Below are 16,979 nucleotides of genomic sequence, written 5' to 3' on the forward strand. Positions count from 1 at the left end.
GTAGAGATTTTAAATGATCTACTGTGATACATGTGCCTGTTGTTTTTATTATACATGCTGTTCTACTGGCTGTAAAACCTATTGCCTCCAGGGGATAATGAAGGTTCTTCAATTTGAACTTAAGTTTATTCTTCTTCTTCTTCTTATTATTATTATTATTATTCAGAATTTTTGTTCACATGGAGCCAGCACCTGAAAACACAAATCAATAAAACCAGGTCTCGAAGTGAATAAATGGGGATTATCAAAATTAGCTATATAACAATACTTTAAAACATATAGCTTTAGTAAAAAAAAAAAAAAAAAAAGCTATTTTGCAGGCCACACCGTGAGTATCCAATCAGTTTTGTCCATTGATCATTAGTCTTACATTGGTTTTATGTAAGAAAAGAAAATGACTGAGACAGAATGCATTGTTAGTGGCAAGAAGCTAACTAATGAAAGCATAAACCCATGCACAGTATCAGCGTAGGCGGGTGTGTGGGGAAAGGACATGGCTTTTTGGTAGTTGCATGAAGGGGGTCCTCAAGGAAATTAGGTTTGGAACCTCGGCCATGGGTGGTTATTAAGCTTGCAGAAAATGTCTTTAATGAGACTATACAGTAGGTTCAACTATTAAGGATATTGTGTAAAGCCGACTGTACGGTCAGGTCTTCTTAAGGTGTGTTATGACATTTCGTTGAAGAAACATGGACCAGTATTTATAAATGGTTTGGTTGTTGTCAATAATACATTACTAAACATTAATATTTTGTGTGTGTTTCTCATATCCTGTACACAGACTAAAGTAAAGCAATAACAATGTCCATTTATTCGGCAGACATGTGTTTCCTCAAGGTTTGCCAGATGAATATGCCTTTGTGACAACATTCAAATTCAGAAAAGCCTCAAGACGTGAAGATTGGTACCTCTGGCAGATTTATGACAAATATGGAATCCCACAGGTGGGTCAGCCAAATGTAAATACTTATAAATATAACTATAAATGCCTGTGTCTTAATTTGGAGAATTACAACTTACAACAGGCTAAGGTCATCTACTGTTCAGCTTCTTGCTAAATGATAGACTTTAGGTTGTTGAAATAGAGCAGAAACATATTCCAGCACCTTTCATTTATCCTCCCTCTGATTTCTCAGGTGTCCATCCGTCTGGACGGTGAAAACAAGGCAGTGGAGTACAACGCTGTCGGGCTGACAAAAGACGCTGTCAGAGCTGTGTTCAAGAACCCCGAAGTTGACAACCTGTTTGACCGCAACTGGCACAAGATTGCCCTGAGTGTTGAAGCCAAGTCTGTGTCTTTGTACCTGGACTGCAAACTCATCCAGACCTTGCCAATTGAAGACAGGGAGGACATAGATATCCAGGGAAAGACAGTAATTGGGAAGAGGTTGTATGACAGTGTGCCAATTGATGTGAGTCTCTACCCATATGCTTGAGACATTTTATTCATGTAAGCTTCTTGTCTTGGAAGTTGATTTGTTCATGAAATGTCTGTCTGCTTTCATGCAGTTTGACCTCCAGAGGATGATGATTTACTGTGATTCCAAGCACGCAGAGCTGGAAACTTGCTGTGATCTCCCCAGTGGGCCTGTAAGTATTACTGGCTCCAGACCTGCACTTTGAACCTTTATACTGACAACACAGGAGCTGCAATGTCACAAACATCCTGCAACATCTGGCCAAGTCATACACATTGATGGAGGTTTGCAAATGTTACTGGTCGGCCTAGACATCATACTGTATAAAAGAGGGATGCACCTGAACTTTTAAGCATTTATAGGAAAGGTTAAATGCCAATAAGTTTTTTCAAACTGTAAAAATGATCAATTTTATCGATAATTTGAATGACACGTTGTCAGTTTGCACCATGGACATTCAGGTTTTAGTTTAAGAGATACTGCTACATGCTACATGCTAGTTCAAAGGCAGTGATAATAAAGCATGTGTCAGTACATTGTAGTCCAGTACACCACACATGTAGATGAACATTTTCTTTATAGTCTGACAGCCCTTCAGAATGAGGAGCTATTGACTGAATTCAGACTGACTTCAGAGACAGCCTTTGAGTGGTTCATGCCTATCATTATTCTTGTTGGACACACCCGTGGACGTGTGCTGTTATGCACACATGGAGAGGCTTTCGTTTTTTTTTCTCTCTGCTGCTGTAGCTTTCATTTTAGCTGATAAAGATAATATCTATCTTAAAATGTAAATTATAGCTGCAACAGCCCCTGAGGACAAATTGTGTTTTGCTAAGTAGTTATGATCATACATGTGTCACTTTCCCACAATCATGATTGTATTTTCTTTATTTATAACGTATTTATGTGTCATTTCAGTGCCCTAAGAAAGTTGTGACAGAGGCGCCACCTGTGCAGATTCTCACTCCAACACCTACTGTTGTGGAACAAAAGAGAGGTCCTCAAGTGAACTGCTCCTGCCCTGCAGGAGAGAAGGTAAAGCCATTTCATTTTATCAGGCTTGAGCCCAGTCTATTATTTCCATGGTTGACTGGGAGTCCTTTCATTAATGGCTTTCAAAGAGTGGCTGTGTTCTCATTTCTCGCAGGGAGACATCGGTGCACCCGGTGTTACAGGCCCAAAGGGTGAAAAGGTCATCTATCATATAATTACATACCAGTTTGTGTGTAACACACAAAACTGCAGTTTCATTATGTCTGTTCTGGTCTTTTATTGTGTAAACATGCCTAATTTTTCAGGGGGAATATGGCCCTAAAGGTGCTACCGGACCACCGGGCATCAAAGGAGAAAAAGGAGAAACTGTATGAAAACTTAAAGCGTTAAATTCCCATTTTTTCATATTTATCTAGAAGGGAAAAAAAAGCTAAAAACATTAAAATTATGTAACTGAATTTCCATATATCATGTAATCAGAGTTTTAAAGATTTCTTATCAGTATATCAAGCAATCAAGTGATTTCACACTGCATGCCTTCCAACTTTTCTGTATCTCTTTCAGCCTCGATAATAATTGATCCTTATCGATTAATTATTTGCAGGGCAAAGTAACCTCTGTTAAAGGTGACAGAGGTGAGAAGGTAAGTAAACACTTCTCTTCGTGATGCTGCATGACCGTCTCAACTCAAACACATGTTTGTCTGCATATGATGCATATTTTATTTATATGCATGTGGACCAAACATTCTCATCTCTTTCTGGAAATATTCCTTCTCAAGTCTTTGTTTCTATCCTCCTTCTATGTTTTCATATTTAATGTTTGTATTAGAGGTAAAACTACACATTGAGCTTTATTGATTCAGTTACCAATGATTCAATAGAATTGGTGGACAGAACTGAAAAATAATAGATAATAATGCTGATGTTCACAGGTGTGGTGTGTAATCATTATAAAATCGGACTGTATTATCTTAGTTATTATAACTAAGTTCTATAAATGTTTGGTTTAAGAATCTAAATAGGAGTAAGCTATGTTCTTAGATGCATTACAGAACTTTTCTCAGTGACAAGCCCCCTGTTGACGGCTAATTCGGCATCCATCTTACATCCTACCTGTGCTGTGAGCTTCTTTAATGTAAAAAAAAATATATATATATATTTTAAGATCTGTTTTACATGATGTAAGCACTTTAAAGCTCAACATAGAGAATGTGGCACAGTCTATGGTTTTTTTTTTTTTTAAATAACAGGAATAAAATTAGTGAATCAAATTTAAATTTAATCAGATATTGTATTGTGATCAAACTTGTGATTTACACCCCTAATATGTACTATTTCCAACTCGAAAAAAGTTGAGATGCTCTGTAAGATGTAAATAAAACAGAATGCGATGTCCACATCAGCCCATGTTTTATTTGTCGTTTTTAACAGAACATAAACAATGGATCTGATGTTAATACTCAGACACTTTGCTCATCATCATTAAATATTTGCTTGAATTTGACGGCAGCAACTCATCTCAAAACACGTTTGAACAGGACAATATGTAGGAGGGTTTTAGGAGGACAATGTTGGCCCATTTTGGTCTGATGCAGGATTCTAGCTGTTCTACGGACCTTGGTTGCTGGATTTCTGCTTCCATGATGCTCCTGATGTTGTGTATTGGTGAAAGGTCTCGACTGCAGGCAGGCCAGTTCAGAGACTCTCCTCCTGTGAAGCCATGCTGCTGTGATGGATGCAGGATGTGGTTCAGCATCGTCTTGCTGAAACCTGCAAGGCCTTCCCTGAAAGAGACGTTGTCTGGATGGGAGCAGATGTTGCTCTAAAACCTTCATGTACTTTTCAGCATTGATGGAGCTTCACAGATGTGGAAGCTGCCCACGTCATAGGCACTAATGCAGCCCCATCCCATCAGAGATGCAGCTTTTCACCTGTCCACTGATAACAAGCTGGATGCTCCCTCTCCTCTTTAGTCTGCAGGACACGCCGTCCATGATTTCCAGAGAGAATTTCACATTTTGGTCCACCTGACCACAGAATAGTTTTCCACTTTGCCTCAGACCATTTAAAATGAGCTTTGGTCCAGAGAAGTTGACGATGTTTCCAGATTGTGTTCACATATGGCTTCTTCTTTGCACGAAACCTTTAACCTGCTTTGGTGGATTTCAGGGTAAATGTGTTCATGGACAGGTTCACAGATGTCTTCCTGAGCCCATGTAACGATTTCCAGTAGAGAATAATCTGTTTTTAATGCTTTTTAGTGTTTCCTGAGGGCACAAAGATCACCAGCGTACAGTTTTAACCTTTGACCTTGTCCGATGCGCACAGAGATTCCTCCTGATTCTCTGATTCTTTTGATGAATTTGTTCATTGGAAGATCTTCAAAATCTTCACAATTTTACATTGAGGAACACTTTCTTTTAAGAATACGTACGATGACAGAGTAAGGAGAGGACCAATTTGTTTTAAAATGTATTATCAGCTTCACCTGCCATGCTACTTACCTGTTGCTAATTAACCTAACTAGTTGTCAAATACTTCCTCCAATTATTTTTAATTTAAATGACATTACTGTTCCAACCCCTTGTTGCCCCTGTGCCAACTTTTTTGAGGTGTGAGGCTGCCATCCAAATGAGCTAATATTTTCCATGAAGTTATATATTATTTATCATCTATTGGCAGTAAAGTATTTGTTTAAGAGATTAAAAAATCATTGCATTCTGTTTTTATTTACATTTGACAGAACATCTCATCGTTTTGGGGGAATTCAGCTTGTGTATTTGATCTCTTTCTCCTGAGATTACGTACAAATTTCCTCATAGAGCGCTTCTTCTCAGAATTACATGAAAGTAAACTGCTCATGTCACAGCTTCCATGTTACCTACCAGTGACCATTAGCATAATGAGGCTCTTGACATAAACAATTTGGCAAACAATACAATTGATCTTGTAGTTTTTTGTGTTTGCAGCAGTTTTGAGAAGCTACCTGAACACTCCTTTGGATAAAACAGTGGCACTGAAGGAAGCAGCAGGGGCTTGCTTTGATATAAGAAAAGCAGTCCCTTTTATCCTTTTATTTATCATATATTTATTCATTTTATGATCCTTACTGCTGCTTTGATGAAAGTGCATTAAATTAAACTTTAATGCACAGCATCCCTGTTGCTTCTCTAGTTGTTACTTTCTGCTTCATCTGTCTTCACTTTCTCTGAAAGAAGGCTGCAATTTGTCGTTGGAAACTTTACTAAACCTGGAGCAAACACATAATGTAAGCTGGTTAAAAAGAAAAAGAGTCTGCAATGGATATCTTGTCACAGAGGGTGAAAGTGGATTCCTCCCTCTGTGACTGCTTTTAATTGCATTTTTAACCAACTAAAGAAGTCACTTCCACGTGTGGCAGTGCTGCCTTGTGGTCATGGCGCTTTTCTCTGGATCTGTGAGATGAAAGAAATGTTGTGTGTTAATATGACTCTAACCTAAAATAATTAAAGGGCAACCCTCTGAGACTTGTAGAGTGGTTTATGAAGTAGAGGGAAGTTTTGCGGTGGGCAAGACCTCTCTGTACTGTGTAATTTAACAGCCATCACCTCTTACTTAGTCCAACTCTGAGAGTCCACTGGATTCTTTGGCAAAGAAGATGACATCAGTCTACAATTTAAAAATATGCAACAGTCAGAGGAACAATGGGGAGCCATTGTTCCTGGATTCTTTGGCTGAATGTGGGACCAGACCATTCAACCAATAGCCTGGCTGAATGATCTGGTCTTTCAACCAGCTGATGGTCGTCTTGTTGGCTCTTTTTGTCTTCTGTGTAGCTTTAACATCACATCTATGTGTTGTGTTATGCTCCTCTGTTCAATTATTCAAGGGCTTTAATATATTGCTAACATTTGTACTCTGATTAATCCGTTTACTAAACTAATTCTGTGACGCCACAGGTTGATTTTTCTGACAGCACGCCATCGTTGCCTGCACCATCCATCGTGCATGCTTGCATTTATCCAAACTATCAAATTAAAGAGCTATTTTCTATTTACAGGGTGATAGAGGCACTATAGGTTTGACAGGTGCTCCTGGACAAAAAGGAGAGAAGGTGTGAACCTGGAGATGCAGAGTGCTTTTTAAAACATTGTTTTCAGTCATCTAAAGTCAAATAATGGTATTAATTATGCATCTCCAATTGTTTGACAGGGTCTAGGTGGTGTGCCAGGAATTGATGGATTATCTGGTGACAAAGGTGACAAAGTAAGGAAAACTGTTTTAACACATCAGTATAAAATCAAGGCTAGTGTTTCTCAATGTGTGGAAACACCTAAAGCATGCAGTGGTACCATAGGACCTGAATTGCCAAACACTGATCTACACAATCTAATGCACTCATGACATATTAAATCTCCTAAATGTGCATGCGTTTTTTCTTATTAGGGTGAGCCAGGTGCAGCTGGTACTCCAGGGCAACAAGGCCCAGCTGGACAGAAGGTGGGTGAATTGATGTGATAAGCAAGCAGTAATAAAAAGATAAAAAAGGGGAAAAATGCATATACTCATTCTGATTTTGTAACGTGTTCTTTGAACTAGGAAAACATACTATGACTGACTTGCTCTTGTATGACAGAAGGGTTATGTGTGTGGTATAGACGTAGAGGACTTTAATGGCTGTTGATGTGATTCGAAACAAACACGGGTTACAACTGCACAGCAATATTCTGACAATATCTATTTCTAATATGGTCTGGTATCATTGAAGTCGTACACATTCATGGTCATGTTTGCAAAAAGCATAGTCTGATTAATGACGTCCCAAGCCACCTACAATATTGCCTTGGTAGTGCCTATCCAAAGCTTCATTATATCCATATCTTGTTTTTACTGAGCCTTATTTGGCCGTTTTCCTTAATCCAGAAGTGTGTCTTCAAATTACACACAATCATCCTGCTCTGCGCTCACTGTATGAGTCTAGGGCTTCATAAAGCCGCTGTTTCTTCCAAAAAATGTCATAAAAGCTCCCATAGACGGCAACAGTGAGACTGTAATACATTACATAATGCAACCACACAACAACAAATCTTGATTTGCTTATTGCTTTATTGGGCTGTGGTAATCAGATATGTAGCATTTTTATGGGTAAGAATATGGGAATATCACTGTATATGTAAACCTAGTCAAAGTTGTTCTATACATGTCAAATCATATTTGGGACAGGTTTGTAAATACATGTAAAATACTATGAGAATATCAAGATAATGTTACTGCAAATTTAAATGGTTAGATCTTTATTACTATTAATGTATGAATTTAGACTGAAACATTATTAGCAAGTAGCACTTTTTGTGTGTGCAGTTTGTTAAAAATCTACTATATATTTTCTCATGTTACAAAATAGATTGAATTATTAACGACATTAGCTTCCTTAAATAGACTCTTTTGTTTTTATGGCTCTTTTTTTAGCTGTTTATATTGTACAGAAGTATGTTTTCATTGAAATCTGCTAATTTAATGTAATTTCGTTGCACTTATTGCAATGACAATAAAGTTATATTCTGTTCTATTCTATCATCAAGAAAGAATCATACAACGTAAAGCACTTTGAGTGCCTTAAAAAAGCACTATAGAAATCAATCCATTATTATTATTAATATTATTATTATTATTATTATTGTTGTTGTTGTTGTTGTTGTTATTGTTATTATTATTATTATCTCTGAGAAACACTGTATTCTTGTTTTTAGGGAGACTCCCCGGACAAATATAGCTAACCAACTCCTTTTAGTTTTCTGCGAAAGACACAGAAATTCTTCTCAGCTGCATATTGAAACAAAAAAAGCCAATTTAATAACTGACTTTTTGAATTTATAAGCTTCCCAGAAACATGGTGCCAAATGATAAGACTACTAATATAACCCTCTGGTGCATTTATTATTACAAAACAGTACCACATGTTTTAAAATAAAGTATTTTACCTCTACAGACATGCACATTGATATTTTTCTGTTTTTAAATCTTATTTTAACTTTTACTCAGTATATTGATATTTATAAAATAATGTATTGTCATATTAATATAATATAAATTTTCTATAAAAACACCTGGATCATTTTCTTGTCCTGTTTATCACTGAGGTAAACTTGGTAATAACAATGTATGTATAGATACTATATCAAATGTATTTATTCTACGTATGTGGCAGAGTACTGGTGACTCGCTGATGTCCAATGAAGTTGCTAATGTTCGATCCACACCCATGCATACATTTAAAAACAGCCTTTAAACATGTGTCCTCTGTAGTGGACACTATGCACCAAAGGGTTAAAGTAACCCAACATGTTTGCTAGCAGATTAGATGACAACATGCTAAACTTGTAGATAAAGATTTTACCAAACAGTTTGTAGGGTATGGATTGTATTTCCATATTAATTAGTGTTAAATATTACGAGCAGCAGATTTTTGTCCTGAAACCTGACATCAGGCATAATTTTAACTGGATTTACCAGCAGGAAAAACACAGTTCTAGTCATTGCAAACCTAGATGCTCTGACAAAGTCCAGTACGATAACTTGACTGGGCACCTCTAAACATTTTATCGTACTGATCACAAGAAAATGCAAAAAAGGGGGAAACATTGGAAAGCTTTGTATTTGTGTAGTGCCTGTGGATGGTAATTTAAGGCTATTGGATTGTTAAGGTTGTCAGTGTTTCTAAAAGTTGTAGAAGCACTACACTGTGACGTTTGTTTTTCCTTGATTTAAACTGGTACGAGAAAGGAGGCCATTGTTAATGTGACTCGGGGTCTTACTATTAGTGGCATTCTGGTGCTTGTTTGCTATCAGCTCCAGCCAGTTCCACTATAGCAGAGTGTCCAAAGAAAATAACTTCTGTTGACATAGAAGATTTTGATCTTTTCATCCTGGACAGGGAATCCAAGGTGATGCAGGAACTCCTGGTGCACCCGGACCTAAAGGTGTTGCTGTGAGTAATGCACTTCACCACCATCAGTTAAGTTTTCAGTTATCTGATGACGATTAATAATGCTACTTAAAAAATATGTAATAATGTTGATATGTTTTGTTTTAGGGTGATTCTGGTATAAAAGGGGAAACAGGGACTCCAGGAGCCAAGGTAAGCTACTGCATTCTATGAAAAACTAATAAAAAGGTATAATAATCCCCAACTTTCCACATCTTCTTGCACATTCCCCTCTCAGATGTAAATATTAGTCTTTTAGCCACACAGTTAATATTTAAGCAGAGCTCCTCACTTACTCTCACTATCCACATTGTTACCAGCATGCTGACGATACAAACCATGAATCAATGTTTAACGTTGTTAGAGCTGAATGTCCTGATAACAGAGGTAACTTCTGAGAAAGTGAGATCATTCTTCTCAGAGGAACTGAGAACTGAGGGCAGTAATAGTACAAACAGATGTTGCTTACTTGATTCACTTCCCACACTTCCTGTCTGGAAATTTGCGGAGTCGTTCATGGCTTTATTGATGTCTGAAGTTTCCTTTTGAGATGTTAAAACCTTCTCTTTGTTGCTACCCCAATGATGTGAGAACATATTAAAGACGGCTAATAATTCTGTAGATGGCTTATCTGATGGCATTAAAGTTGGCTTTCACAAGGTTATCAGATTTTTTATGTTTTTAAGATTTTTTTCTGGATTTCAGATGCTTTAAGCTACATGCCAAGTATTAATGAAAAGATATAAACACAAATTGTACAAATAAGTTTTTATAATGCAAAGAGGTCAGCCTGATTTACAACTTTAGACTTCAGCAGGTGGTTTGATGAAGCTCTAAACTCAGAATTGGTGCTTTATTACTTTTCCATATGGCGTGTGGATGTGTAGCAGGTTCTGAGAACACTACTGATTCATTCAGTCATGCTGTTGCCAGGTTTAGAGCTGTCAGTCAGCCATTGAGTCAGTCAGTAAGTAATTTCCTGTTTGTGAAAACTACTGGAAAAGTACTTTCTGCTGTGTAGAGATAAAGGAAATAGGTGGTTTAGAGAAGCCACATGGGGCTGAGGTTTGAAATCTGTTTGACTGGAAAGTCAGGATTGTGTTCTGGGTTTTACAGCACTATCCCCTGCAAAAACAAATGTTATTCATTAGGAATGCTAGTACCCTGGATCGTTTGGCTTTATGTATCTAAACCATATGAAATATTGTGCAGTACGCAAATTTATTAAACTAAAAGTATCGTTTAAAATCTGTTGAACCACAGGCTTTTCCTGTAGTAGTAGTTTGAACCAGAGGGGGTAGAACAGGAGTGGGAAATGCTTTAGCAAAATTTAAATTTGAGACAGATTCACGTTTGACCCAAGCTGATCTGTTATAACTTTAACGAACAATCATTAATAAATAAAATATACTTTAGTCTAGTAAGTAGTCTCGTATTTATCTCGTAAGACAAATTATTTTAGTTTGGAGTCAGAAATTCACAAAGAGACTTATTTGACAAATTAGGCTAATTATCAGGCCAAATCTGGATTTGATGTGAGATCAGTGTGTTAAATCTATACATGCTATCCTGTTAGATCCCGATGTTCATATCAACATTCATGTCTGATGGTAAGTTGATGTAGTCTAACCTGTAGTCTATGCCTCAGCTAAGCGATATCATGATGCATCTTCCCTTCTAAGCAGACATCGGGAAGGTGATAGCCTGTCTTTTGTAGCTCATCTGAACAATTTTTAGAAAATGAATAAATTTTTGTGCTACATTGTGCAAAGATGGATGCTGTTCTTTATCTTTGTTTAGGAACACTTTACACAAAACCATGTTTACATTTTAGGGTCAAGTGGGACAGGATGGATTACCTGGAAAACCGGGGCTTCCTGGGAAGGATGTAAGTTGTGATCACAGTTTTAAGATCCATTATTCTGGATTTGCTCCCTGTCCTAATAATGTTGAAATGTATTAATGCCATCATATTTTACATTAAATAATAACATTTCTAAAAATTCAGCCAATATATTTGGCTAATAAGCCATTATGTTCTCTTTGTATTAACATAGAACAGCCATTGTTTTAAAAATTGGGGCTGTAGAAACTCTGCAGCTTTGATGTGTTTTTTCTTTATTATTTTTTTACTTTGATTAGGGTTTAACAGGACTGGTGGGAGCACCTGGGCCCAGTGGAATTAAAGGCACCAAGGTTTGCCTGCTCCCCTTGACACTTTCACTGCAAAACATCCTGTTTTAGATGACCAGAACCAATCCATAGATAGATAGATAGATAGATAGATAGATAGATAGATAGATAGATAGATAGATAGATAGATAGATATTACCTCCAGCATAATGTTATGAAGTTGTGTTGATATTAACCATTTTAAAGTGGTATCATCAGAGGCGGTCCTTAAGTTACTGTCTGTCTTCTCCAGACATTCCTCTCTCTCTTCTGTGACCTCATTTGTCTAAGAAATGAAAACTCAGTTTATTTGTCTGTCTGTAATTACTAACTTTGAATTCTTCCAGTGGCGGAAAAATGCTTACAACACCGCACCCATATATACACAAAAACATGCATGTGTGCACGCATACAAACAGCTGCTGTGGTACTTCACCCACAAGTTTCACTTTCCTTCAGTGTACTGTAACTATACCCTTTAGCATGACTCATTAATTATAGCAGCTGCTATGTTATTACCATATCGCCTCAGGGGCCTTTCCCTCATGGTCTCTTGGTTCTAATGAAGGGGTGTTTATCCTTGTTGTGTGAACTGTGTCACAGGGGGAGAGAGGACTTCCTGGGTTACCTGGGGATTCGGTGAGTACCAAAAATACACAATGGACCATGTATTGTATAATACACAAAGTTTTAAGTACCAGTTCAAGAACAGGAATTAGGTGAATGCGACCTCAGATAAGAAAGAAAACATTATATGTTAGATTGTGTCATTACTTGTTGGAAAGGAAGCCAACATGCAGAATCAGTGTGTGAAAACTCAAGTTTTGGCTGTTTACTGATCTGCAACATTCAGGTGTGTTAACACATCAGCAATGATCTCAGACAAGGAATAGTTGCTGCACATCAGTCTGGGAGGTCATCATTTAATATTGAGAAAGATTATTCAGAAGTGGGAAGTATTCCAGAAAGGAAAGAAAGTCCCACTAAGTTCAACCCAGAATCTGACTCTACAATGTTTAGAGAAACTTAGATTCCACAGGCCTATGTTAGCATAAATGATATAGTTCATGACAATACAATTAGAAAAAGATGGAACAAGTCTGGATTGTTTGGAGGGTTGAAGGAGAAAGCCTCTTCTCTTCTTCTTCTGGCAGCACAGCTTAGATTTATAAAGATGCATCTGAACAAACCACAAGTCCTCCGGAACAATGTCCTTTAGACAGACCAGAGCAAAGTGGAGATGTCTGGACTGAATGGACAACAACATAATGAAAACCAGACACTGTATATTAGCACAAATACATCTATGTAGAAGTGGAAGGATGATGATTTGGGCTCAATTTACAGCTACAGGACCTGCACACTTTGCCGTCACTGGGCTTCATTTACCAACCACTTCTACACAAATTTGTTCTTAAGTTGAAATTTCTAACTTTTTAAAATGATTGTAAAGCATTCATCAAAATCTTCATATCTTGGATTTGTTCGTAGTTAAGTACAAATTGTACAAAGAAGTTGTCTTATAAACATTTTAGTGCCGACATGCTTGATCAAAATCAGCGTTTGTGTTATTTTCTGCTGTTCAGTTCATTAAAATACGATAATAAAACTACAGTAATGTTTTGTCAGATTTTAAAACAACTTTTGATAAACAAATTTTCTTATTTTAAGAAAATTAGTAAAACATTGTCTTAATGGTATAATTCCTTCTTGGGAAAATAAACATAATGTTGCAAACAGTATTGCTGCAGTAGACAGAACACACGACAGATCCACTCACGAATATTCCTCTGCAATGTTCAAGTCACCTGTTACTCCCACATCAATCTGCTAAATGTGACCCTTAATAATTAAAATTTACTACAATGGTGTCCTTTTTTACTATCATTAGTTTTATGCCCTGGTTAATAACACCACTGACCAAATATCAGACTCGCCTGGAGGTTTTATTTAATCAGATGCACCACTCGCTGCATCCGTGCACCGCATCTTAAGAGGATGCCACAGTTTGTCACAATGTACTTTACAAACTGCAGAAGGTACAGTAGGCAATGCAACAAAAATTTATTCCAGCCACTACACCGTGAAGTTGTGCTTTGTGATGCGTTCATGAAACCAGACTGCAAGCTGGGGTCCATATTCAGGAGCAGTTTTTTACCCGTTTGAACATAAATCTGCTTTTACATGATTTTAATCTGACTGTACAATTATTTGTAACCAAGCTATTGTTTTAAAAATGGAGAGAAACAGGTTTCAGTGGACAATTTAATGTTCATTTTTCTGTTTTCATTAAATCTTTTGGCATTGTTTATTTTTCTTTATCTCTTTCTGTGTGTTTGCACACTGCCTGTAAGTCATGACCTTTTATGGTCACATTGTGGGCGTTTACCTATGCTAGAAAGGGCTTTCAACATACAAATGGTTGGCATTCACCAATCTAAACAAACAACTTTGCCACATTTGTGAATTTGGCAGATGATTTTTGTAAAAAACGTATTAAGTACAACTTAAAAAGATACGAAGCTATTGGTGAATGTGACCCATTGATTAAATCAAAAACTCCTCTGGATTCCGAAGTATTCTCGAGTCAAATGTAAATCCTTTGACTGATAAAACTTGACTGGGTCATGCAGTTGGATAATAATTCAAAACTCAGCAGCAGGAAAAGACTCAATGGTCCAGTCAAAGTCCAGACCTCAACCAGGTTTAGTGGGAGACTAATAACGTCAAACTTTTGGCTACCGCTGCCAAAGTTAATCCTACAAGTTCACAAGTTCTACAAGTGTATTTAGTTATTTCTATGACTGTATGAACTTTAACAGTGACTCAACTTATGGGGTTTTGAACTTTTGGTTGCAAAACAAGCAATTCTAATTCGCTTTGTAAGGCTGTAGAAAGTTGTCTGCAGTAACTTAAGAGGTTGAATGATAAAGAGGAAAAAACATTATTTTTCCAGATGACTCTATTGGTATTCATAAATTGTGGAAAAACCTTTCAGCATAACTCAGGGATGGCTAAACCACCATGAACTATAGGATTTTTTTTCTTCTCCGTGGCCCTGTTTTACATCCGTTATTTGCTAAATGAATTCATCAACCACATTCTCCCATTTAAACATTATAATGTATTCATTGTTTTAATTTCAGGTGCAACAAGAAGGCCTACGGGGTGAAAAGGTGAGTAACTGTTGAACAGTTAAACTTTTTTTTTTCTATTCTGTAGTAGATTTCATCTCCATGTGGCATATTTATGATTAAACATACTGTACTGTTTAAATGTTTTTGCTTTGTATTGATCCCGACATGAAATTTTTTTAAATGAAAACGAACCTGACAAAATACGTCAATAGTTTAGCTTGAATTGGCTTCATCAGAGTAACACACAAACACACAAATTTAGCAAAAAACCACCTAATCTGGTTTAATTCATTCAAAATATGGACATAGACCAGTTTTTCATGGAATAACATTTTTAATTTTAAATAAACAATCTTCCAAGGGTTTTTTGTCTTCTAATTACAAGTAAGCAGACCTGGTAAAACATTTCGGAGGTACAGTAGTTTTGCTTCTTTAAAATCTGCTAATATGCCAGTTTAGTTTTCTCCTAAACTGGATTCAATCATTTGGGGACTCTCACTAGTTTATCCATTCACATCATCTAGTTATGTCAAGTCAAGAAAAAATAGACATTATGAATTGCATTAAGACGTGAGATGTGGGCTGGTGATTTGTCCAGGGTGTACCCCTCTCACCTGATAGCAGCTGGGATCGGCTCCAGCCCCACATTGGAGAAAGTAGGTACAGCCAGTGGATTGACAGATGCATGGCTCTGGCCTCAGTAGCTGAATTATCTTGAGATTTGTCAGATCACAGTTATGAAAGACTATTTTAAGAAGCTCCAAATAATCAGTTTTAACAGTCCGTGTCCTGTTCTCATGGCGACATATGGTCCCACATTAGCATCCTCCATTCACTGGCTGGTTCTGTGTTTACTTCTGGATGTATTTGATTAGTTGAAGTTTACTTGTGATTTTGATGGAAAAATGATTCATAAAATTCATCTAAGATGTTTTTTTTTTCATTGCTACTTTTGAAAAAGTTTAAAGAATATTTCCCAGATGTGTCTGTGAATCATATTACCCTGCATGCCAGGTTAGCTCAGACCCTTCATCAGCAACATCTTAAGAGTTCATGTTCTTGTCTGAAGAGATTTTGGCATGTAGAGAAGTTGGAATCAGATCGCCATTGATATGGTTAACTGACAAGCTGGTGTCCCAGTCCACCCACAGTCGCACCATAACGTACCTTTCTAGTTGCATTAAGTTGATTTTTAAAGACTGGTGCATTTCACTAAATTCCTGCATGATATTAAACATGTGTGATGTTGGTCCATCTAATATGTCAAAAGCATACATGTCTCTCTTGTTTCAGGGAGATGCTGGACCTCCTGGGCCTCCAGGAGCAGATGGCCCCCCAGGGCCTCCTGTAAGAATCTTGATTTATTACTTCCTTACTGCTGTTTAGCTTTTGATATGTAAATGTTAAACGAAAACCATCTGTTTTGATGTCTTAGTCATGCTGTATGGATTCTAACAGCAATGTTTCATTCCTCAGGGTGTTCCTGGTCCACAAGGTCTACCTGGTGAACCTGGCGAGTTTGGCCAAAGGGTATGTATCTCATTTTGTCAAGAGACTTCAAACTGCTGCCCTGATTGTACGAGGAGAAGCTAAAAGAAGTGTAATTTTCCTGTTGATTGTTGTACCTAAGAATTTTATGTAAAACAGAAGATGCTTCTGGGAAATTGCACACTTTCTGTCATGGAACTTCCTTCCCATAACAAAAAGTGTGGAACACGGGCAAGTCACTTAAAACGGGCTTCATATGTATAGTGCTAATTCACAGCAAGGCACTTCTATGTGATCCAGTTAAAAACAAATCCATATTAGTCCAGTTTATAATATAATTGTGTTATTTTAAGCCAATTCATGAAAACCAATGTATTGCATCAAATTTTCTCATTTTAATGCCCCATTCTGAGCAAACTGAGAGGCAAGCAACAGTGCAAAGGGAACCACTGGAAGAACCCAGCTCAGGAAGGGCAGCCATTTGTCTTGAGCAGTTGGGGGTGGACAAGTCAGGAAAGAGGGACAAGCAATAAAAACTTTGGCCAGGAATACCTGCTGAAAGAAATACAAGTTAATGATGCCAATAATGTCATAAATTATGGAAAATAAAGAGCAGATGAATGAAAATGGAGGGAAGTGTTCAGTGCATCATAGGATGTCCCCCAAGCCTATGGCAGCATAACAAAGGGATGGCTAAACCACTGTGAACTGTAAGATTTATCAAAAATGGATGGTTTCAAGCCTGACCTTAAAGGTAGGGAGGCTGTCTGCCTCCCGAAACCAAACTGGGAGCTGGTCCCAT

General features: G+C 37.3%; 1 protein-coding gene across 3 annotated transcripts in view; it reads left to right on the forward strand.

Moving 5' to 3' along the window:
- col22a1 (collagen, type XXII, alpha 1) overlaps positions 1-16,979 on the forward strand; it is a 79,300-nt gene that overhangs the window by 24,328 nt on the left and 37,993 nt on the right. For 2 of the 3 annotated variants that reach the window (XM_041967218.1, XM_041967217.1), the window contains 18 exons: positions 821-944; positions 1,137-1,412; positions 1,510-1,590; positions 2,340-2,456; positions 2,569-2,613; positions 2,720-2,782; positions 3,019-3,057; positions 6,456-6,509; positions 6,608-6,661; positions 6,842-6,895; positions 9,330-9,383; positions 9,489-9,533; positions 11,215-11,268; positions 11,523-11,576; positions 12,156-12,191; positions 14,699-14,728; positions 15,983-16,036; positions 16,166-16,219. In XM_041967218.1, coding sequence (XP_041823152.1) covers positions 821-944; positions 1,137-1,412; positions 1,510-1,590; positions 2,340-2,456; positions 2,569-2,613; positions 2,720-2,782; positions 3,019-3,057; positions 6,456-6,509; positions 6,608-6,661; positions 6,842-6,895; positions 9,330-9,383; positions 9,489-9,533; positions 11,215-11,268; positions 11,523-11,576; positions 12,156-12,191; positions 14,699-14,728; positions 15,983-16,036; positions 16,166-16,219 — 1,288 coding nt within the window. The remainder of the gene's footprint in view (positions 1-820; positions 945-1,136; positions 1,413-1,509; positions 1,591-2,339; positions 2,457-2,568; positions 2,614-2,719; positions 2,783-3,018; positions 3,058-6,455; positions 6,510-6,607; positions 6,662-6,841; positions 6,896-9,329; positions 9,384-9,488; positions 9,534-11,214; positions 11,269-11,522; positions 11,577-12,155; positions 12,192-14,698; positions 14,729-15,982; positions 16,037-16,165; positions 16,220-16,979) is intronic. The other variant, XM_041967219.1, reaches the window with a different exon arrangement.

The sequence above is a fragment of the Melanotaenia boesemani genome, chromosome 17 (genome assembly GCF_017639745.1).
Source record: "Melanotaenia boesemani isolate fMelBoe1 chromosome 17, fMelBoe1.pri, whole genome shotgun sequence".
Taxonomy (NCBI): Eukaryota; Metazoa; Chordata; class Actinopteri; order Atheriniformes; family Melanotaeniidae; genus Melanotaenia; species Melanotaenia boesemani.